A 23,531-nucleotide genomic window follows, 5' to 3' on the forward strand; every position below is an offset into this window, starting at 1 on the left:
GTTCTGCAATGCGTGCTTCGCTTGGATAAGTTCGAAACGAGTTCGTGATAGGTCCGTTGACGATGTACTCGGCCCAGTTTGGAAAAGACCGACAGAACTCGAGAAGTCCGATAGAGTAATAGGTACATACGTCCGATAATAGTGCTTGGTAGAACATTCTACGTTCGCTACAATTCTCTTTTACAAATATCTCGTACCTTCCAAATTTTTCTGACAGTGATGAGTACGTTCTACCGCGTGGATGCTCGAATTGGGACACTTGAACATGTCCGTTGCTTATGGACGTGCAAATGAAACAGATGTTGGTGAAACAAATTGATATTTGATGAAATCCTCTCATCATTATCTTAATATACGATGACAACATGTGATAAAAACTCTTAAGGAATAAAAATTGAAAAATATTCCAATTAAGCAATATCATAAACTCGTACAATATGTTGTATATATATATATACAAAAAGTATGCACGAATACTCAAGAAAATGGTCCGACGATAGTACAAGATGGATACGATCATACTCGTAAACGTAACGACCACTGATCTCGATTCTTACGAGCGCAAACTCTTTGTACCGACCATATTTCAGTCGCCAACGCCTCCTCGGTACAAAGTACACGATGTTACTCTCTCTTGGACCAAGTGATGGGTTCGTTGAACCGAATATCCCGATGGAGAGACCTCTCTCTCTCTTCACGATAATCGCTCTTGTATTTTATCGTCCGGCTTGCAGAGTCGCTCCTGCGTTTTACATCCGCCGAAATCGAATCGATGCTTCCTCCACTTCAGTGTCGAACGAAGCGGAAGCTGTTATATATATATATATATATATATATATATATATATATATAAATATATATCTATATATATCTACTGCAGTTATAAGCGAATCGCTTATATCAATACATACTTCTTGTCGTTGATGAATTATTTTATTTTCGATTCTAATCCGTTTCACCGTTTCGATTTATCGACTGAATCTTCTTCGAATAACGAGGAATACATCAGCGTGATCAGATAAAAGATAAATAACAATGTTAAATTTGTTCAATTTGTACAAAATAAATTTGTTCGATCAGATTTACGTTCGATGTCGTATATATTTTCCTTTATTTATTTCCTTTTAATTAATCTTAATTTCAAGAAGAATTCGCAGCAAGAATTTCATTTTCTTCGAGAGCAAGATGCTCGGGTGATATTCTTTTTCCTTTTATTTTCTTTCAAGAAAACATTTTTGCGACCGAATACGATAGAAGGGAGTCTCGGCGAAGTCGAGCGAGTCGTTATATTCGTTTTGTACGGGTTGAAAATAAGGGTACAATCTCCCCTCTTCGCTTATTAAACCAGCCTGGTAATTTAAAGACGAAGACGGTATATTTCTTCCTTCTCCCTGTTAAACCACCTTTCAGCGTCTGCAATCTTTTCGGACCAGGTGCGTCAAAAATTTACCTACTTTCTGAAGGAGTTTTCAGATTAATAATATTTATAATGCGAGTTCGGTAGAAGAATTGTTGCATTTTTCCTCGAGCGTGAATCCACGAGATAAACGAAGTGAATGAATTCTGTTTCGTTGAGATACAAAAATTCAAAGGGCTAGTTCTTTGAAATTAAATTAAATTTATAATGGCGCTAGTTCGCTCATTTTCTTTCAATTTCTTTTAAATCGTTTCATTAAGTAAACAATGAATTATAGAATAAAATATTTTATAATTATCATTCCCGAATATTTATATTAAAAAAGTCAAGTTGTATATTGTGCCGTCTGAAATACGCGTATAACATAGTACATACATATACATACATATATATATATACACACACACACACATATATATAAAATAAAAAGCAACAAGCGGTATAGTAATACTTTTTATAGCTGCTGCATAAAATAAATTCGTATTATATTATCCATCTGATATTTTTAACAATGAAAATACACGAAGCTTCGAATTCTATTTTGCAACGTGAGAGGACACCTAGCTCGACTCGATGAAGATTTATCCCGCAGGAACCTGCCCGAGGGAGAAAGAGATGACCCGTTCGTTCTGGAATTCTTAAAAAACCCGGAAAAAGAATCGGCCGTGATGAAAGGAGAGACGAAAGCAATGCGACACAATGAGAAAGAGGATATTTTTTTTCTTCTGTTTTTCCTTCGAAGGAGCCTCGTTCTTCCCACATTTTTTGTCCTTTTTTCTTTCTCATTTCTATTCTCTTTTTCTATTTTTCCCTTCTCACATTTCTCGAACAAGAAATCCAGGTAATGTCACATGTCACACTGCTCGCTCGTTATTTGACAGAAGAAATGATGGCAAACGCAGCTGGTAAAAGTGTAGTCTGAAAAATTCTACGATATCGAGAAAGTATCCGGGTAGGAAGTATGAGTAGTCAGGATCGAAACTTGTGTGTGGGTTTCTCTCTCTCTCTCTCTCTCTCTCTCTCTCTCTCTCTCTATCTATCTATCTATCTCTCTCTTGCTCTTTCGTACTCTCCCTCTATACTCGAGACCTGCACCTCCTCGTCGACGTGGTGGACTCGACGTCGGTGGCAGCCTCAGTCGTTCGCGAACCTTCATCGAAGAACGTTCCTCGTACGAATCGATATAAATATATACACTATCGAACGAACTATCGAAAAATGCTTAAATTTAAGGACAATTGAAAAATGTGAAGAAACTTTTTCTTTCCCCTACGAATATTCTCCATCGTTTAGTAGAATTACGATCATCTTTTTCTAAAAACAAAAAATAATAAGAAAAATAGAATCGATCAATAAGAAACTTTATTCTATTTACTTTTTCATCGATCGTTACGTCGATCGATCGTATAAAAAAAAGAATCAAAGGTGCTATAAACGCGGCTCAGTGTTCGAGAATGAGGACGATTTCGTATCTCCGTCTTCGCATCACTACCGACGATTTTAGTGAATAAGTTGTCTTAATTCGTACTCTGACATAATCATGTGGAAATTTTGGATCCTTCTGCTCTGTGCCACAGGTAAAAACCCCACCCCTAACGTTACTTATCTTAATGGAAACCGGATACTCGTATTTATTTATTTTTTATGATCGCACGTTATAATATTGAATAAGCACATGCATTTATCGAATTGTCTCACAGATATTTTTGTTTCATTTGCTAAGAAAAAATATCACCGGTGAGTCCAAACATAATAAAATATGAATGTAAAAGATTGACTGACTTTTTAACTTAAACATTTGAGGAATCGTGCAGCTAAAAATAGAAACGAAGCGATAGCGGGCGCATTAACGAATTAGCCTTAATTAACATTATTAAACACAAATGTGTTATCGATGCATACATCTTTAAGTATGGAATGCGAAACCCACATTTGTCCTACGCGTCGTACGAACTCATACAGGTAACGATCGTCGCATGCGCGCGTACTACACGCGACGGACCAATTAAAGATTTTCAAATTGGCTCACCACGATAACACGCTATCTCGCTCCAGATGGGAATATGCGTGAAGCCTCGATGATAAAACGATGAGATAAGGATTTTTTTCGAGAAAATAAAATCGATTAGAAGACGTCGCTTCAAGGAGACGATGTACGCGATATTTTTGTTTCGTCCTGCTAATAACTTGGAGGTTAAAACAAAAAAATATATATATAATTAACTTTCATGTATTTTTTTTTACAAATTCATGCCCATAACAAGATTATCGCAAGATCATTGCTACTGGCCTCTTATTAAATTTCTATGTGCGAACGGCGCATATAATCGATTCAAACAAGTTCAATTCTTCTTTATCATCCTTGATCAACGATTAAAAGCAATTAAAAATCATGTCCTTGCGCGTTGTCCTTCACCGACGAACAATTTTATATTCCTATTAAATCGTTAAATCTTTCATAAGAACGATAATGGAGATATCAATTCGTAATGTTCTCTTCTCATTCGTTAATTTAAAATCATAAACTATAGATCTTCGTTCTTTAAATAGAAAATTTATAAGACATCGATAAAATCTTTTTGACTAACATCGTTCGAAAAAGCTATACATGAAATGAACTATCAAATCCGACATATACTGAACGTGTTAATTGCGCGCGCGATTGTCAGGTAATTCGATAGAACACCAGCCTTGTGGGTTAGATGCTATCAGTAAATGATCCAGTAATCGAATTACGTTGTTACTCTATCCCGAACCACGAGAGCGAGAGAGATAGATGCAGAGCTTTGGAGCCAACCGGTTAAGATCTATTTTCGCCTGTTGAGAATCCGTTCGCGAAGATAGAGCGAGAAAGAGAGAGGATAGTAAATGCTGCGAACATACTATCAAGCTAGATAGAAGTTGTTTCTCTTTCTTACTCGCAATAGCATGTTCATGAGAAAGGTACAATATATTGTCAATGACCAAAACGAACCATGATATTATCTATCTCTCTCGTTCAACTTATGTAATACTATGTGTCATCTTATCGCATAAACGTTTCAGCCAGATACGAAAACATCGAGTTGGCCTATCGTTGGATCTCTAATATATGCGTTAGACATTTTTTATAAATCGACGAGAAATGACTAGCAAGAATCTGCTCTTTCTCTTTTTCTCTTTCTTTTTCGCTTGATTACTTTCGACAAACAACGATTTTCAACGATAAATCTTATCGCTTAACTTTGAATTCCATAGAGACAAGCGAAACCTGTTATTTTTATTTCTCTAAGTAAATATAAATCGTCTACGCGATGTATTTAAAAATATCCAAACGTTTATATGTTTTAAAATTATATTAAAAATTCAGTACCCTGCACATATATCGTTCGTTTACTCTAAGTATACATGTCGAAGGACGAGCGGAATATTTAATATACGCATATATTAATATTTATGTAATTAAGAAGGGAATATACGTTGCTGAAATAATAAAATAGAGATCGTAGAGCCAGTCGAAGTTCGTGAATGAGTCATGCGCGAAATTGCACCCAATACAATACGGAGCTCGAGTTAACCTTGTAACACATAGCGCATGTTATTTACAATATGAATGAAAGTACAAGGATTGGGTGGGCGGACCGATCATTTCTTACTTATCAAATAGATGTTAGCTGGAAAAGCGCAAACACTTATTTATTTTCAATTTCGCGACAATTTTCGAAATTCTCGGGATGAGGAGATAGAATTCATTAATGTCGTATTCGAAGGATTATCAAAAGTTTACCGATATGCTGTCACCATGGACTTGCAAATTTCCACGTAACGCGACGTGTTCCATTACTCATGAATTACATACACTCTGGAAAACCGCTTACACAGCGTTCTTTTGCATATCTGTTTGATACTGCTAAATATGTACACGTACAAGGTGAGTCAACGACTGTTGTCATCCAACGTAATAATCTATTTACCGATTGAAGATAGAACGTTCAATATGAAGCCCTTAATGCGTACGATGACTAAGCTATCAAATGCAAAAAACTTTTTTTTTTTAAATCGATAAAGAAAATAACTTCGAACGAAGACAGTTTTTGATACGACCTGTATAAACCGCAAGATATTCAACACGTACTTTTACTAATACTACGAAAAAAATAGATAAGATCGAATATTAAAACGCAAAGATAAAGTGTTCGAACGTTGTTCCTATACTTTCTTTTATTTTTTATCTTCGAAACGAGTGATAGAAAATAAAATTATGATCGATATATCGTACTGGCGAACGCGAATACTCGTTTTAAAAGCCTCTCGTTCTTCCAACTTTGAAGTAAATAGAACGGTATCGTTGTGGAACGATAGTGATCATTCGATATATCGAAAACCGTATAAAATATCTGCAAGCTCTGTCGAACTCGTCGGAAAATGAATCTCTCGAAAGCTAGCATCCGTGCAACGATTTAAAGTGTAACGATGATATCATATCTTCCTGATGAATGGACGATATCGTTTTCGCAAACAAACGATCCTTGGCCAAGTAGTAAAGCGGAGAACGACTCTCTAGCAATCCTCTCACGAGTTACGATGTTGGAAACCACAAAACTGGACCGTTTCTACGACAGTGAAATTTAATTTACGATAAAGCGTGACCGCGTAATACTGTGTATGCAATAATTCACGTTCTACCTGTACTGATATAAATTATTCGATTGCGAGAAGTGAATAACTGAAGGTTGAATCTATGTAGAAAATAATAAAGACAATAATAAACAAATTCGCGATTCAGATTCGACGCAAAAAATAATTTTTTTTTCTTTGAAAAAAAATACAAGAATGATATTTGCACTTTATTGAGATATCTTCGATAGAAAATTTATTTTTAAAGTTTAAAGAGCGAATTATCAGGACGAACGACTAACAAACGAGTTGAAATTTGTTATACACATATACTCTCTCTCTTTCACACCTAGATGCTTGGCGCGCGTACATGTACATATGAAAACGTTACGTAAATTTTCTTCTTAACGAGCGCCAACTCGTCCTATCTATATAAAAACATTTCGGAAAAAATCGTGCATGCATTCGCGGCATACAAATAAAAAATTCTCATTCAAATTTGCATCGAATGCATACGTGTCCGTTTATGTCGGCAAACTACCGTCGGTTCAAGGTATACGATCGCGAACTCCATATACGTGAACACGATAAAACCTAACGATTTCTGAAGTAATATCATTTGTATTGCGTGCTGAAAAGAGAACGATTCTAACCAAGAGATCGAATACCAGTCGGAGAGCACTTCTTGGCAAGTTTTAAAGAAATTCCTTGGTGAAGCTCCACTTTCCAAACGACTCACCGATTTATTGTAGATTAAATTGGAATTCGTGCCATAATGCGAATTATATAATCCAATGTATTCGTAATGATAATTGAAATCTGCATAAACTTGACGATGCAATTAACCTTTGTTTAATCTCATTAACCTTTGTTTAATTTTATTAAATTTTGATAAGGAATTACATCAAACTTAAGAGATTAAAATATACAAAGAACTTGACAATCCGACTTTTTTACCAATATTATTACGAACAATAGGATTATATTGTCTTCGTTTGTTAATATTACAGATGCGGACGTTATTTTTGATGTCTTGTCGACTTAATAGCAAAGACAGCTTTCTAGAACGATATTGTTTCTTGGAATAGGCATCATTAAATGCATTGAACGGGGTTAAGCACATTCCACCCTACGCGGAAGTTTATTTTCAGCTTGGCTCTTCTCTATCGATGGACTATTCGGTTTGTTTCTTAACTTTTCGATACGATAATTCTCCATCGATCTTCTTATCTCAACAGGATGTTTCGCGAAAGAAAGAGGGGATTTGAAAGAAAAGTGTCATTGATAGCTAATTGAAATTGGGTCAAGAAGATCGAAGATAACTAAAACAGAGAAGGGGAGAGAGGAGGAGAGAGAGAGAGAGAGAGAGAGAGAGAGAGAGAGAGAGAGAGAGAGAAATACGTACACAGATATCAACGATATTTGTTTAAAAAAAAGTATAAAGTAGAAAGTAGAAACAATCGCGAAAATAATGAAAGATCTTGGTGAATGTAATAAATAGTCGGTCGTTCTCTGAGAGAATCTTTATTGTCGGTCAATTAGATCAGAATGAACGAGAATGACACGAACCATGTTACCGCCATAAATTCGTGTTAGAGTAAAGCCATGTAACTATTCATAAATACCAGAGGCTATTAAACCGATTAATTCAAAGAATATAATTAACAACGAGTTTCTCATAAAATTTCATGCAACTACGTCGTTAACGATATAGTCGTTAATAATAATGTATCACTAGTATCACGGATTAATTATAAATAAAAAAAAAGATATGCGAAGAGAATACATTGAAATAAAAGATTTGTTCGAAAATATAACGAATACGAATGATTTGGGAAACAGTATTAATACAAAAGTAACGAGCTTAAAGTTTTGCTTAAATTGATCCCTCTTTAAATCCCATTGTATTCGACGTGGTACGAGAGAAAATTGATTCTCAAACAATAGTTCGCATTTGTCGGAACGATCGACAAATATATCCTTTCGTAATAACGTAGGCGTCAACGATTATTCAACCGTAAAGTAGACATATGTATGTACGTACTTACGTAATTTTTTTAAATTCCATTCAAGAATACGCTACAAAAATGTATTCGATTAGAATGGCCGAGTTTTAGCCTTCTGTCTAACTATCCTAATGAAATTCAAATCGAACGATGCACTAAAATTAATTAAATCAAGCATTAATTGGAAAGCAGAGAATTGAACACGCAAATGACAGCGAGAAATGCTTTCCAAGAGTTTGCGACTCGAAATTCATTGAATGAGATACTTCCAAGATGAGATCTAAATTCTAACGAAATATTAAAAGTAAAATACATGTATCTATATTCGTATAAAATAACATATCGTATATGTTAGTGAAATTATATGAAAAATTGAAGAAGCTTCAGATGAAATATATATTTCAAACTAATAAAAAATTTCTCATCCTTTCAGGGGTATCCTCGACCTTGGTTGATCCTCATAGTTTCGGTATAACCATTCCACCGAAAAGTCAAGGAAAAACAAGTCGGCAACACGAACCAATCAGACGCTTCGCATGTCCCGTAGGATTTTTTCGATTGAAAAGATTTTGTTACTACTTGAGCGCGGGTACAGCACCCTGGAGAGAGGCGTACTTCCATTGCAAGGACAGAAATGCGACTCTTGCGGTACTCGATAGAAATGGGAAAGATAGAATGTTAAGGAAATATCTGATGGGCGACCAATTCAGTAAGTATAACATATATAGGTACATCTAAATATACGAGGCAATTGTTAAATAAAATTTTTTAATTAGAAAAGTCGTAATCGCTCTTTAGCCTTTCGTAATGAAAACAAATCTCTTTTAGCGAAATTGGAGCGATGGATAGGTGGGATTTATAACTGGCAACAAATGGCTTGGGAGTGGGGTGTGACCGGCGAGAAAATGGTTTTTCGGAGCTTCGGTAAAATAAATCCCGGCAAGTCCGAACAATACGCCTGGCACTGCATTGTATTAGATCCTGCTTTGAAGTATAAATGGAACGCCAAAAGTTGTGTGCAACGGAAGCATTATATATGTGAGGTACCAGCCGGGAGAATAGGTGAAAAGATAATAATACTAATAATACATGAAGTTATCTCGTTTAACGAAGAATTTTGTGAAAGGCTCTTTTTAAATAAAATGAAATAAGATAAAACTTTGTAAAAATTCCAGCCAGAAGACGTAAGAAGACGGCCGATCCCTTCGCGCCACAAAACCAAAGATTAAAGCCTCGCAAACAAGGAAAAAAATATCCTGGTGAGCTTCGAAGGCAAAATAATAGACAAAAAAAGGATTGGAGGCGAGACTGGGCAGAGCAAATTGCGAATCAACAATGGGCGCATGGAGTGAATCCTGGTTCAAGACCACCTGTCAGGTAAATCATTTTAAATAATTAGAATCAACGCGCTGTGATTAATAAAAAAAATCTTTTTTTTTTTGTTTTTTTATCTCCCTCCTTGAAATATTCTTATTTTCTTTGTAATTTATATTCCAGAATGAGAAGTTCAAGAGAAAAAATGAGACATCACTCGAACAGGACTATTTCGAATGCAACTGCACCGAAAGTCGCTCAAGTAATACCTCAAAAGCAAGAATACGGCACTTTTTTAGGGGATGGACCGAGTAGCGCAATACATAATCAGCCACAAGCTTTATCGAATGTAAATGATGTACTGTCTCAATTCCAAGCTAAGATCAACGATTTCGCGCGAGAGGAGGTTCTGCTTAAACCTTGAAAGAAGTAATCTTACCATCGAATCATCGGCTTCTCGCAATGCCATTTTTCTTCTCTCTCTTTCTCTCTCTTTTCCTCTCTCTCTCTCTCTCTCTCTCTCTCTCTCTCTCTGTCTCTCTCTCTCTCTTTTCTCTTTTTAGCAAACTTTCTTCCTTTTTTTAGATTCGAGAATTCTCTCGAGGCTACAGACTGAGATAATTTATTATATTGCAAATGAAAGATCGAACCCTCCACAGTTCCTTTTTTCTCTCTGAACTTCGTTAGTTAAATCGAACATTGCTGAACGATTAAATTATAGCACAATATAAACAAAAAAAAAGATATTATAACTATATATAAAATCTGTTAGAATCTAATTGCAAGTTGTTCTCTTTAATAGCTTGATATATATATATATATGGTTTCAAAGATGTGTATCTGGCGAAAAATTATCCCATACTTAAAATTTTCCCAAATTTAAAAAAATAAACTCAAGTTCGAGAGTACGAGTATTACACCCTTGTATTACGACATATCAAATTAGTATTTCTTCGCTATCTACGAAAGCTTCGAAAAAAAAAAATAATTGTAATATCAATGTTATAGGAGCCCGTGTTATTAAAGGAATACTTAATTTACTCATTTAGCGATTAAGCATTACCGCTAGTTGAAATTCTTAGTTTTAACTATATATATATATTATATATAATTCTATCAAGATAATGTTACTTTTACACTGCTTTGTCTGTAAATATGTAGAACCACAATCGCCTGCCTCGTACTTCGTACGTTTAACGTCGTATGTTATAATTAGAATAATAACAACAATAAAAAACATTTAATCAAATATAACATGGTTTCACTTACCTTGATGTACGTACAAAGAGCATCACCCTTCAATTCCCCAGCAGAATCTCTATACAACTTGATCTTATCTTTGCCTTTCTCATCCCTGGCAATGAGACCACATTTATTGAAGAGTTCTGTAAGTTCCTCCAAAGTGATGTCCATAGGTAATCCAGAAACATAGATAGCAGTATTGTGGGCTTCATCTATCTCAAACCAAGTAGGTGGCTCCTGAGCTTTCCTTTTGGCTTCTGCTTTCTTTTGCTCTTTCGTTAACTTTGGTTGAAGAAGAGGTTGTACAGGATTTTCTGGTATCTTCTGTGAAGGTTCTGTGGCATTAGAATTAGTAAATCCATAGCTCATTTGATATCTAGCCATAAAGTCTTCATCAACCTAACAATAAGATTTGGAACATTATGCCTTAACTTTGAGGTTGATTTTATATTATAAAGCAGAAAAAAGAATATTACTTTAGGAAACCATGCATTCTTCTCTCTGTCCCAAATATAAACACTACCATCATTAGGATCCGTATATGTATGAGTATCATTTTCAAAACCATATATTCCACCTGGAGCTGCTACCGCAGGTCCACTGGCCTCTTCTTTCTTTTCGTCATCTTTCCCTGATTCATTTTGACTCTGATCTTGAGGAACCCACTGGTTTTTCACTTGATCAAATTTGTATTTCACATTTGTTGTTTTATCCATATACACATAACTTTGTCCATCGAATTCGTATTGATTGGGATTATTAGAACTCTGACCTCCTGTTTTCTTCGATCCTGGAGCATCGCTCATTTCAATGGTATTCCCAAATTCTTTTTTATCGAAATAAATCTGAATGAAAGTAACGCAGCGCTATTTATTTCAACTGTGATTAAAACGACACATTTTCGAGATTTTATAAAAATCAAAATTAACAATACGTCGTGTTAGAAATGAAGGTTAGAAATTAAAATTGAGGTTAGAAAGAAAAATATTAAATATAAAAATAAAAGCTTACTAACTAGAGTACTCTTATGATTCAGTAATAAACAACGTAATGTTCAACGAAAATAATTATTCTTTAGCGATAAAATCTTGTTTAAAAGAAAATTAAACGTATATACGAACTTGACAGTAAGTTTTCTACACGTTCTTTAAAGTTCAAACTAGCGCACTCTACAGAGATTATTCGAAATAGTTTTTACATAGAATTATCTGTCGATAATGAAAATCGCTCTATTAGTTCCCAGAAATCCAATATACATGTTTTTTAATTTGAACAAAAAATTAGTTTTAAAGTGATAGAATAAGTTTCTAAAGAAGACATTTTAAATATAAAATAAATTCTATTTCTATTTCGATAGTTCTGCAAAAAAACATTTCGCAACCAAAAGGTACTAATTATTTTCTATGCAAAGATCTTAATTTGTTTCTTTTCTAGGGTTGCCGGTCTATTTCTATATTATAAAATTAAAACGGTTCTAATTTTTTGCCATTAATCATGAACAATTATTATGTAAAATAGTCTTCAATAGTAGTTAGGGCAAAAAGAGCATAAGTGGCTATATGTCGAAGAGGCCCCAACAAACTATGGCTGAAGAGGATTTTATTATTAAAAAAACTTCGTTAATTTAAGTTTTATTTATATCTGCATTTTTATTTCCGTCTGAGTTTTGAATTCTTCAATAATCAAAATTAAATGTAGACATTGACTAAAAATATACAATATTTTAATATTAAATGCGTGTAACAGATGTGATCCAAGACCGTACAGGTTGTGCTGATAACTTTGTGTAAATTGTTGGTGTTACAGTGCATCCGTATCCCGTAGAATAAATGCCAACCAAGGTACCGTTCACAACCAATGGGAAACCAGAAAACGCACAGACGCCTTTCTTATTTTTTTCATCCTTCGTGCAAAGCATCGTGTTCGAGTTGAACTTCTTTCCGTAATAATTTCGACAAAGCAACGGATCGAGAATTGGTAGAACCAGTTTTCGAAGAGTATACGAAAACGCTGGAACAGAGTTCGAAACCCAACCCCAACCAGTGATAACAGCTGGTGAACCAACTGCTACATTCTTGTATGCTTGTATTATCGGAATGGGCCTGACAGCTCTTCCATAAACGAAAGGCGTAGTCAAATTCAATAAAGCGACGTCATATTCGCTACTACTGCGATTATATTTTGGATGTATGACGAATTTGGATACTTTATAAACTCTACCGCCACTTTGAGTGTCATTGCTTCCAGCCCGGAGATTCACTATTTCAGGAGTCTTGAAGTTCAAACAGTTGGCTGCTGTAATGGCCCATCTTGGAGCAATTATAGAAGCTCCACATACGTAGTTTCGTCCAAAATAAATGCTCAACTGATAAGGATAATCGTTTATGGAAGCCACGGTACTACCAACAAATCTTGGTTCCAACGAATTGGCTCCATAGGATCCTAAAATAGGATAGAACCGAAAATGAATTGATATTCTATGGATTTAAAATTAATGAGGAAAACTTTGATATCTTACCAAGGGAGAGTATAATTGACAAACTTGTCAAATAAAATACAACCATCTTGTTCAGAGAGAATCTTAACACTAACGAGACATAATTATATTTATAGATAAGATTATCATCAATTTATCATCAATTTATCGTTATCAATTGAGAATACCTGGAATAAAACATTGATAGTATTTTTTGTGAAATCATAGTTACAGCTCACTCATACTGATCATAAGTTATATTTAACAAAAGCTGATATTGTTCTGAGAAATATTTATATTTGTTTGTTATCAATTCTTTTTTGACATTTTTTCAAAGATTGTTTCATGTTTCCTCAGCAACAATTTCTAATCATCATAAAGTTTTATTACATTTAGAATATAATCTCATTTACTTATTAATCTTACTATCTATATATAAATTTTGAAATTAAAATTCTCCATAATGAATTCAAAAAGTTCGAGGTTTCCCGCTATATCGTTAGCAAAGATCATTCGAAGCGCTTAACCCGCAGACGATCGAACGACGATTGTTCCCATTCTTCTTATCGTAAAGGAACGCTACGTGGGCCCGGTTGCCATTGGAAATTGATTTCCGGTTGCCAAGCAACGTTCACTTTAAGTCGCCTACCACGCTTAGCCATGCCTGACCGGTGGTTTAGTCAGCTGCAGGTTGCGCGGCGTCAAGGTGCAAGTAAATCATGGGTCTGCCAGACATAGAAAATATACCTGGTAATGGAACATTTTTTTCCTCCACTTAAATTGCACCAATGATCGAATTTATCTTTAGTAACGTCTAATGCACTTGCAAACGCACGACAATAATGTAAAAAACGACAAAAAACGATTAAGCACGAAAAAGACCGTCGAAAGTGTCGCGACGCTTTCGCAATTGTCTAGTAAATAATCGAACCTATCGTCTTTTCTCGTGCAACAAATGTTCTTATTTAAAGTCGATTGAAAATGATTCTAATCGCTCATTTTTACGATAATGGCCACGCATGTACAAGTTATATAGAAAATTAACGATTCATGTTTCCCAGTAGTGCGAAATTACGATATCAGATATCGGAATATCTCTATTTTTCTATCTATATAATATTTTTATATTTCTTTTAATCTTTCGAAAGTACTGTTCTTTGAAATAAAAGAACGTAAAATAACGTCACTGCTTATTGATAGTTATTTCGAGGGACGTAATAATTAATCACTTCGTTACATAAATCAACTATAAAGGAAATTGTATGTCTTCGTACATACATATCCTAGTGTATAACGAAAGCATGAAACTAAATTGTCAAGTTAGTCGATCGAATGTAGAGGCAAAGTGCGAATGTTTAGCTCGGTTATTCAAATTTTGATCCTTCTCTGTGATGCACATATTTTTCGAAGCACTTCACTAGATAGAACGAGCCAAGAACCATCAAAGGGTCAATGATCCACCGCGGTAATGTATTCATAGCTTGAAAGTAAGCGATACGTTGCTTCACGTTAATTTCTTTGGTATTGATGATAATATTATTTCATCGATGAAGATCATCAGAAATTAGTTCGAAATGTTTAAATTAAAACGAGTCGATCTAACAATAAATCAACAGCTACATTAATAGCTTGTTGTTCACATTTTCTATAAAATTGTTCACAATTTCTATAAAATGAGTAATTTAAAGTAAATAAAATTAGATCGTCTCGAGTAATCGTAAAATATAGAACAAGTCATCAACCTCTTATTCCATTAATAAAATCAGTAAAAAGAAATCGTACGATGGTATCAAGGTAATAAATTGGCCATCGTATATCTGAAACTTCGCATAACGAAACTACCCTGGAACTTTAATGTATTTCACATTAAGAACAACGTCCCACTTTTCTTCACTTTCTCTTAAACTCGTTCTTTACATTTTGCGAAGAACAATATATGCAATAAATGCGATGCATTACGTACCGGTAATCTGCGGTTTCATAAATTTTCCTTAGTTAGAAAAGAAAAGTTTACACCTCTTTAAATTCGACCTAAGATGACGTGACCTCGGTGTAACCGCTGAAAACTTCTTCACAAAGGTGTATAAAACACTGCTCACCTAAGGGTGCCATTAAAAGGAAGCTAGCATTAACATACTTTCGAGGTGAACTGAAAAAAGAAGCACATTTCCATAAAGCTGGTTACCGGAACTGTAGAAATGGTAGATTTTATTCTCAACTTTGGTAACATTTAGGAGGCAACCCTTTTTTGTCATTATAACATCGAAATTCGCACTTCTTTTCTAAGTTCTTACTTCTGATAAGAAAATGCAATTGTGGAACTCAATGTTTTATAAAGAAAATTGACAAACTGTTTATTTTATAAGAAATAGTACAGCATCTCGATCGTTAGTCTCCCATGTTCATCTTGCGGATTTTCAATCCATAAAATAAGTGAAAGATGAATAATGCAGTAGATCGCCGTTTGAACTTTTGATAAGCAAAGCGTAATCGTAAATTGTACGAAAGAAGATTTACGTCGAGCACCACATTACTGACCTTTACAAACTGGGAAACTAGAATATACCTCCCGTCTCTTGATGCATCGCCTGCATGGTTTTCATACTATGGCTGGTTTTCATACTAACCTCTTACTCTACTGTTATTTCAAAATTTATTCTGTAATGTTCACTGTAATTTATATTCTCAAAATAGAATGACAAAAACATTGTTTCAATAATCACGATTTTTTTTTTTTCAAAAGAACTTCAAAAGTATATCTTTCTTCGTTTTCCACAAGAACTTCCACAAGTGGTTCCACGTGTACGTAGATACAGTACGAAAAATCTATAAGCTTTCTACGTGTCTTGGATACTTTGCATAAACTTTGCCTAAACTTCTGATATCTTGATCTTAAATTAAAACTTTATCATTTTCTTGATGTTAAAACTCAATTATCAAAAAAAATCATACTTGTTTAAAAATGTAAGTAAACTCTTATCTTTTCCGTTCAAATACTTGTATGAAACAATAGGTTCTCATTGAGTAGTTCGAAACAATTAGCATAACAATTAAAACACTATTCGAAAACGTAACGAGTACTCCATTTGTCTACAACAACACTAATGCAATTCTTACACTTACAAAATGAAAATTGATTATTGTTAGACGTTATATCTTAACAACGGCAGCACGAATTCACCTTTACAGCTGCTGAGTAGAAACAATAAAAGCCACTTTTCGATTTACATTTTTAACTCGACTCGGCTTTCGTGCCAGACGTAAAAAAAAAATACTGATGCATCCGTGATAAGAACTTATCATGATAGACCCTTAAAAAATTAAAAATAAATCACTAGGTTCCCTGCTTTCATTAGTGTTTACCATGATATCGTAAATAATTAGCATGATAAAGTTGACCATCGTTTGGGAGGTCAACGAGTGCTTGAACTTTTTAAGCACAGTGAAATCTCGAGCTTTTTTCTCATAAGAAAAAGAAAGAACTCGTAAAACAGAGTAACTAATCATTTCGTTCTATTTTTACATACACATATATCACATATATATTTACATATTTTTATATATTTCTTATATATATTTCCTCTCTACTTTGAAGAAATATATATACATATATATTAGTATTCTATTGAAAATTTTGAATTCTACATAATCCGTTATAACGATTATTATTGCTGATAATACTTCCACCCAAAGCAATATCTACATATAACATTTTAAAAATGCGTCTACGACAGGACTATAATTAAAAACAATACATCCAAAACGTAATGGAAGAAAAGAAAACATACTTATTTAATTTTTTTTTTTTTTTACTTAGTTTTGCCTTCCATCTATGTATTTATAAAATTTGATCTCTTGTACTCGCTATAATTTTCGAATTAATTATGCAAACAGCGATTAATGATTCCTCTGTTTCCATACTTGGCTGTATCGGTATAATGGCACGCGTTCGTAACATGAATTCGAAACGATCGTGAAAAATTTACATTTAGAATAAACAATTATTGTTAAATCATATAATGGGCTCTTCTTGCTTTTCAAATTGGATTAATTAGGAAAGTGAATACGTAATACGATTAACATTTCAAATTCAAAGCTAAATCAAATAAATTTATAATTTTTAGAAACTGGTGCAGTCTTCACGATCGGTAGAAGCAGATTTGCGGATAACATAGCGTCACACTTCTTTATACGCAAGGATCCAGTATTGACAATCACTTGTGGAGATGAACATTCCGCCGTTGTATGTCGTAAGTATTCTCACGATACACATGTAATAATAAAATAATTTGAAACGTTATACGTCGTTTGTCAGAAGCTCGATGCTTCACCCGATCTAGTAAATTTATTATTGAGAGACGAGCCGCACATGTCTCTAGTGAATTGCAGCTTGTCAATGTCCACCATCGAAGGATCTCAAACCGTGACTTTTGACTAACGATCCTTTAACTAGCCGACCACCAATGAGTCCTTCATAAAAAAAAAGAGAAAGTTTAACCAAAAAATGATAGAAGTTGACCGTTAAAAGGGAACTCACATAAAAATTACAATTAATTTTAAGACAATAATACAGTGCAACTTATTAATCACCAATTGGTTATAGATAGTTGTTTATAGAGTACTATATTGATTAGAGCATTAGCGTGGCTTGATTGAAATGGAAATCAATATGTGAATGACTTCGAGGTATCGTCCATCCGCCCTGTACTACGCACGTGCGTTTACTTTTCCCCACTATTACTTTGTATTTTTTCCTTTAATATTGCTACTTCGTTTTAAAATTGTCTATATAGTTATCACTCTCGCCGATGGCATTCGAGTACACATTGACACCGCAAGTTGGAGGTATTTCAAGTTCCTTTTTTGATTTTCTGTAAATATTTTACTGGGTCAAATGTTGATACAACGGTCGTGTGTAAAATAGGAAGGATCGAAGCTCGCATGATTTACAGCTTCTGCAACATGCCATGCAAGGAACTTACACTCGAACTATGCTTACATAGGGATAGCCACTGTCCGGTAAATCGATATGGACACGCAATGGTTGCGCTCTGCATGACCAGACTCAAAAACATTGTTATTGTTAATAATCTTGCTCGCTCACGAAGCACAAGGTACACTCCGATCGATACGGAAATCGTAACCTCACTTCCTTTTCATTGCGGACTGTATTCGTAGACATTTGGATACGTTCCAATTATTTTGCGCTAAAACCTCTATTGCTACTTTTCAGTTGCTCTAAATATAATAAACGGAACGGATGTTACTAATGAGTTATATCAAACTGTTCTCAACTCTAAAAGGATCGTTCGATGAAAATTTGAAAAGCAAAACAGTAAACTAAAGATAGAAACTCCGGGGAAGGCCTTGCTTCATATAAAATATACTTAAATCGAATTCGATAGTCCTTTGTCTATATAAAACTTTTCCAATCGGAGATCACATTGTAGAATTTATAAACTACATTGAGAAATAGGATGATGAAAGTAGTACTATAATGATTCTAATAAAACATTAAAATGTATATAAATTTGTACTTTATTATATAATTGATTTTTAGAGAGTGGCAGACTATTCGTTTTTGGAAGCAACGATTGGGGTCAATTGGGTCTCGGTCACAAAAATCATGTCAGCAAACCATCCTGCGTGAAAAGTATATCCTTCATTACGAACTTTTAATACTTCTACCATATTGTACGATTTCATTAAGGTCAATTTTATAAAGGCCATGAATATTTCCCTGTTACAGTTTTAAAGCCGGAGAAAGTTACACACGTAGCATGTGGAAGAGCTCACACTTTGATATGTACGGGTAAGTCTTATATTCTTTAGAACACAAAAAATAGAAATAGCAAAAACTAAACAGACGGAATACATGCAGTAAACGTATATATCATAAGTAACACGTGAACGATTCATACCTACGTGAAACATAAATGTTAATTTATTCTTTTACGTGCGCAAACTATTTTTATATGACAAGACTAATTATTCTTTTTTATTCAGCTGATAAGTATGACGTACGCATTCACGTTGTTGAAATCGATTTTAGTCTAAGTGACCGCATAAAATATTTTCTTTTCTCTTTCTACTTCATTTTCGCTTAGGTGGACAAAAAATATTTGCTTGTGGAAGCGATCAGGAAGGACAGCTGGGTCGCGGAAATGCAGCGGTAGGAGATAGCGCGAGCACTCCAGTTTTGGTATACGATTGCGGACTCGCAGGTCCAAGAGTTACTCAAATAGCTGCGGGATCTCACCATTCGATGGCCCTTACCAGCGACGGTGGTGTCATCGCCTGGGGAAGCAATCTTGAAGGACAACTTGGACTATCGGGAATCTCTGGACTGGTAAATAAGCCGACGAAGGTCCCAATTCCCGAACCGGTGAAAGAAATCAGCACAGGATATTATCATTCTGCGTTTTTAACTGGTAACGTATTCCTTCATCAAAACTTTCATTGAAAATTACAGTGATATTCTCGTCACATCGTATTGATGATCGACACAATGAATAATCATCATGATGATAATCAATACGACGAATAATCTCCGCGATGATTCATTCTTGAAAATTATTAAATAAACTACAAAGTCCCTATTGACCCTAATAGATACTAATCGTATATGAATCAATTGATATTCCAAGATCTGACAATGTATCTTCGAAAGTATTCCATTCTATAGACTATCATTCAGCGTCGTAGAAGTTGTGTATGTTCCCGCAAAGATCTATAAACTTATACACATATATATTCAAGCTCAATGGTATTTCCAGAAAGCGGTCTCATTTATATCTGTGGCGAATCTGAAAGTGGCAAGCTCGGGATCGATGTTAACTTCACGACGCAAGTCGCGCCGAAGCAAATGCTATTGCCCACGACGGCGATACACATCGCGTGTGGAGGTCATCATACTCTCATATTAACAGGTATTACCTTCTAAACAACACTTATAGAGTAGTTTTCATGAATTTGATACGTTGTTATCATTGTTCAATAAAAAAAAAAATGATCGTTTAGAGAGCGGCAATGTGTATTGCGTTGGAAGCAACGCCAGTGGTCAATTGGGAATGGGGACGAACGTGACCGAAATTCCAACACCAAAACTTCTTTCTCGTGATGCTCTACAGGATCAGTCGATCGTCAAAATTGCTTGCGGGGAAAGTCACAGTGCTGTTCTAACAGGTATAACACGCATGTCAATTCGTCTTAATTTTGTGATTTCTTCGGTCCTTCATGATTCTTCTTGTACTACAGAATCTGGCAGACTCTACACGTGTGGTGACGGTAGACATGGAAAATTGGGTCTCGAGGAAAATGAAAATAACGTTCACGAATTAACATTCGCTATCAAATATCAAGAACTTTTTGTTTCAAATGTATGTCGTTTCTAACTCATAAGTTTTCTGGTCACATATATGTTTCTTAATTTCTTAAAGCGTATGATTAATCTTCCAGGTATCTTGTGGTGGCTGTCACACGATATTGCTAGGTAAAAGACGTGAGACGAATAACCAGACAAATCAAGAATCAGAAACTATACAGATAGTGAGTATCAAATGAAATAAAAATAACTAAAGAATTCGAAAGAGTTTATTGATTTTCGAATTGTAGGATCACCAGATCCAAAGAAAAAATTCTCTGCCTCCTTTGAAACTTCCTGTAAATAGACTACAAAACGAAAGCCATATGGATAAAGTGGAGGACGAAAAGGAATCTACAGAGAGTGAAAAGATTCTTGAAAAATCTCCATCCGAGGACAATCAGGAAAATAAACTGGATAACGAGCATAACGATATCCCCGAAACACCAAAGGATAGTATGAATAATTTCGAAAAACTTGAAATTCCTGCAACGAATGAAGTATCAGAAGAGACGCAAAAAGTCAACGAAGTAGAAAATTCAGAAATCACAAGTGAAAAAGAGGATGCAGAAAATAACAACGAGGAAAACACAATGAAAACAAATAATGAGAGTAATGTTGATATTGAAAAACCAAGCGAATCAACGAAGGCAGATGTAGATGTAGATTCAAATAATGTGATAGACAAAACAGAAGAAACGATAAAAACTGAAGAATCGAAAATTGAAAATGAAACGAAAACTAGTCCAGAAAAACCAACATCTCCTGATCCTATGCCACCACCCAAACCACCTCGACAAAAAACAGCAAGTCCTCAAGGATCTGTAGGCGAAGATATAAAAGTATCAAGTAAGTATTCGGAGGAGGAAGAAAGAAAAGAAAATAATCAAGATAGCAATCCAAAACCGAATGAAGCAAATGAAACTGAAGAGTCGATAATACAATCTATGACAGAAAAAATAAATAAAGAAGAAGAAAGTCCTGCGAAAGTCTCTATCAATAGCCACAAATCTCGATCAACGAAATCGAATGCCGATACTGAAGAAACTATAGTTGCCGACCCTCAACACACTTTGGACGAGTTAAAGACAGATAAGATCACGAAAAATGAAGAAAATGCTGAAGAACACACACACGATGATGCTGATGTAATACAATCACCAGCACCTAGAACTGGTTAGAAACTTTTTCATTTTGCTTTAATTATTCTTATACATTCAATATATTATCAAGTTATATTATGATTATCTTGGATCATGTTTTTAGGAAAAATGGCAAAGCTATTCAAAGGAAAAAGGCAACAAGAGACAGAAAATGGCACAAAATCTAGTGGAAGTACGACTCCAAAATCAAAGGTATATATTATTTTGATCTCTCATTTTTGCTTTTACATTATTATATAAAGATGTACAATTAATTATATTCTGTAAATGTTTCAGTCGAAAACGTGTATCATTTTGTGATCGAGAAAATTTGAAAGATTTAATTATAATCTATTATATTTTTTTATATCATACTCGTACGCGAATCTCAAACGCTTGGGACCAAAGCGGACAAAATTAAATATTTTTTCAAATAATCTTGGAACATCGGCGAAGTGCCTTATCATGAAATTTATTATTCATTGTGGCCTTTATATGCATTCCTTAAGATATGCGTTATTGTTAAATTGCTTCAATGATGAATTAAGAATTGTACCATAAATGTGAACACATAATAAACTTTTCCATTGTATTAAAAGATTATTTTTATAATGTAATTCTTTAGTAATAATTTTATCTCTTTAAGAATTTAATGTAACAATACCTTGAAACTGTTCATCACCATTCGTTAGAAGCGTATGTGACTTCAGCGACAGGTATGGACAAAATATGAATTATAAGAATGAATAAAAAATACTGTCGTCGCCATTAATCTATCGTATCAATTAATAAGCTTGTTAGATTATACTCTACTTGTACGTAATATAACTATTTTGGAGTGTGCATTAGAATAAAAAGTGTTAATAAGTTTAAACTCAAACATTTCATTCGCCTACATTTATATTCTTTTTTAATGGTGGCCTGCCTATCGATATCGGTGATAAATACAATGCAACATCGATACGCATTTATTTTACGATAAAAATGCATAAAAGATAATAAATACAATTAACACAAAAACAATTAATACAAAATAAGTGAAAACACGAAAAAAAGCAATATTGGAAATTTTACTTTATAGATAGTGTGGAAATAAACTAATATTATTAGCAACATAAAGTGATTATTACGTAGTTATTCGCTCAGTAGTACTCGAAACTTATTTCACGGATTAAAGATGACTTATTTCAGTAAAGTAAATATGAATAAAAGATAATAAATTACAAGGAATAAGAATATATAAGAACCATAAAGAAATTATAATTTTTCTGTGAGTTTCTCTAATAAATTATTCTTAAATTTTCCTATACTTAGTCTGTTTATATGTTGCAGTATTATCAGATATGGAAAATGTAAGTACTCTAATGTTACCTTACAATTAGAGAAAACAGATTTTGGAAAAGTCTTGAAATATGCGGCCATTCGTTCGGTAGTATTTGCATCTTGTAAGATTTTGCAAGATTATTTGCATATTGTAAGATATTATACTTGTAAAATATTAAATACTACCGATCTAAGTCTTACTGCGTGGAATTTTAAAAAGGAATAAATTCTAAGTCCATTCGTGAAGATAGATTGTCAAAGTCCCCCAAAAGAGCAAAATCGAAGTCTAACACAAAAGAAGTTGAATAGAATTTCGAAAATATGAGTGATACAACATTCTACTTGCGTAAAATCTTCGTTAATACTCGCTCCTATGGCATCCTGCGAAAATTTCTAAGTTCTCTCGGAAAAGTCCAAAACACAACTGAAGTAGTAACTGTAAAAGTCAATCAATATATAATTAATTTAAGGTCTAATTGAAGTTAGACAGAAAAGAGATTTTGGAAAAATATTGAGACATGCAGCCATTCGCCCGGTAGTACTTGCGTTATATGACTACATATATAATTTATTTATAGATTTTAGATATGATTTAGACATTCGATATTTCGCAAGTACTACCGACCCAGGTCCCACCGCGTGGAGGTAGCTG

At 34.2% G+C, this 23,531-nt stretch overlaps 4 protein-coding genes across 5 annotated transcripts in view; 2 read left to right on the forward strand and 2 right to left on the reverse strand.

Moving 5' to 3' along the window:
- Positions 1-11,753, reverse strand: part of LOC122633146 (HIV Tat-specific factor 1 homolog) — a 38,150-nt gene extending 26,397 nt beyond the window's left edge. Inside the window, exons 1-3 of one of the 2 annotated variants that reach the window (XM_043820716.1) lie at positions 11,587-11,753; positions 11,052-11,454; positions 10,603-10,974 (exon numbers count right to left, since the gene is read on the reverse strand). In XM_043820716.1, coding sequence (XP_043676651.1) covers positions 10,603-10,974; positions 11,052-11,381 — 702 coding nt within the window. In that variant the 5' untranslated portion in view covers positions 11,382-11,454; positions 11,587-11,753. The remainder of the gene's footprint in view (positions 1-10,602; positions 10,975-11,051; positions 11,455-11,586) is intronic. The other variant, XM_043820715.1, reaches the window with a different exon arrangement.
- LOC122633147 lies at positions 2,545-10,582 on the forward strand. The gene is made up of 5 exons (XM_043820717.1): positions 2,545-2,994; positions 8,453-8,728; positions 8,848-9,081; positions 9,195-9,396; positions 9,517-10,582. Exons 1-5 carry the CDS (start codon positions 2,958-2,960, stop codon positions 9,755-9,757), a joined length of 990 nt encoding a protein of 329 aa, XP_043676652.1. The 5' UTR covers positions 2,545-2,957; the 3' UTR covers positions 9,758-10,582.
- A 445-nt stretch (positions 11,754-12,198) lies between the features above and the next one.
- Positions 12,199-13,233, reverse strand: LOC122633149 (trypsin-7-like). The gene is made up of 2 exons (XM_043820720.1): positions 13,094-13,233; positions 12,199-13,017 (listed from the first exon to the last, which is right to left on the reverse strand). The coding sequence occupies exons 1-2, from the start codon at positions 13,137-13,139 to the stop codon at positions 12,305-12,307; spliced, it is 759 nt and encodes a 252-aa protein (XP_043676655.1). The 5' UTR covers positions 13,140-13,233; the 3' UTR covers positions 12,199-12,304.
- Positions 13,234-13,741: 508 nt separating this feature from the next.
- Positions 13,742-22,397, forward strand: LOC122633145 (X-linked retinitis pigmentosa GTPase regulator). Its single transcript, XM_043820714.1, has 12 exons — positions 13,742-13,801; positions 17,176-17,301; positions 18,612-18,704; positions 18,801-18,863; positions 19,159-19,482; positions 19,828-19,980; positions 20,072-20,236; positions 20,309-20,430; positions 20,510-20,599; positions 20,666-21,590; positions 21,681-21,769; positions 21,854-22,397. The coding sequence occupies exons 1-12, from the start codon at positions 13,771-13,773 to the stop codon at positions 21,875-21,877; spliced, it is 2,205 nt and encodes a 734-aa protein (XP_043676649.1). The 5' UTR covers positions 13,742-13,770; the 3' UTR covers positions 21,878-22,397.
- The last annotated feature ends 1,134 nt before the right edge of the window (positions 22,398-23,531 follow it).

This window comes from Vespula pensylvanica, chromosome 11, assembly GCF_014466175.1.
Source record: "Vespula pensylvanica isolate Volc-1 chromosome 11, ASM1446617v1, whole genome shotgun sequence".
NCBI lineage: Eukaryota > Metazoa > Arthropoda > Insecta > Hymenoptera > Vespidae > Vespula > Vespula pensylvanica.

Excerpts from the sequence above, each read along its gene's own strand:
- LOC122633147 (XM_043820717.1), top strand. The coding sequence starts at position 2,958 with ATGTGGAAATTTTGGATCCTTCTGCTCTGTGCCACAG. Across the intron at positions 9,082-9,194 it reads GGTACCAGCCGGGAGAATAG|CCAGAAGACGTAAGAAGACG; the intron begins GTGAAAAGATAA and ends TAAAAATTCCAG. Across the intron at positions 9,397-9,516 it reads GGTTCAAGACCACCTGTCAG|AATGAGAAGTTCAAGAGAAA; the intron begins GTAAATCATTTT and ends TTTATATTCCAG.
- LOC122633149 (XM_043820720.1), bottom strand. The coding sequence starts at position 13,139 with ATGGTTGTATTTTATTTGACAAGTTTGTCAATTATACTCTCCCTTG. Across the intron at positions 13,018-13,093 it reads GTCAATTATACTCTCCCTTG|GATCCTATGGAGCCAATTCG; the intron begins GTAAGATATCAA and ends ATCCTATTTTAG.
- LOC122633145 (XM_043820714.1), top strand. The coding sequence starts at position 13,771 with ATGGGTCTGCCAGACATAGAAAATATACCTG. Across the intron at positions 18,705-18,800 it reads CAAACCATCCTGCGTGAAAA|TTTTAAAGCCGGAGAAAGTT; the intron begins GTATATCCTTCA and ends TCCCTGTTACAG. Across the intron at positions 19,483-19,827 it reads TCATTCTGCGTTTTTAACTG|AAAGCGGTCTCATTTATATC; the intron begins GTAACGTATTCC and ends TGGTATTTCCAG.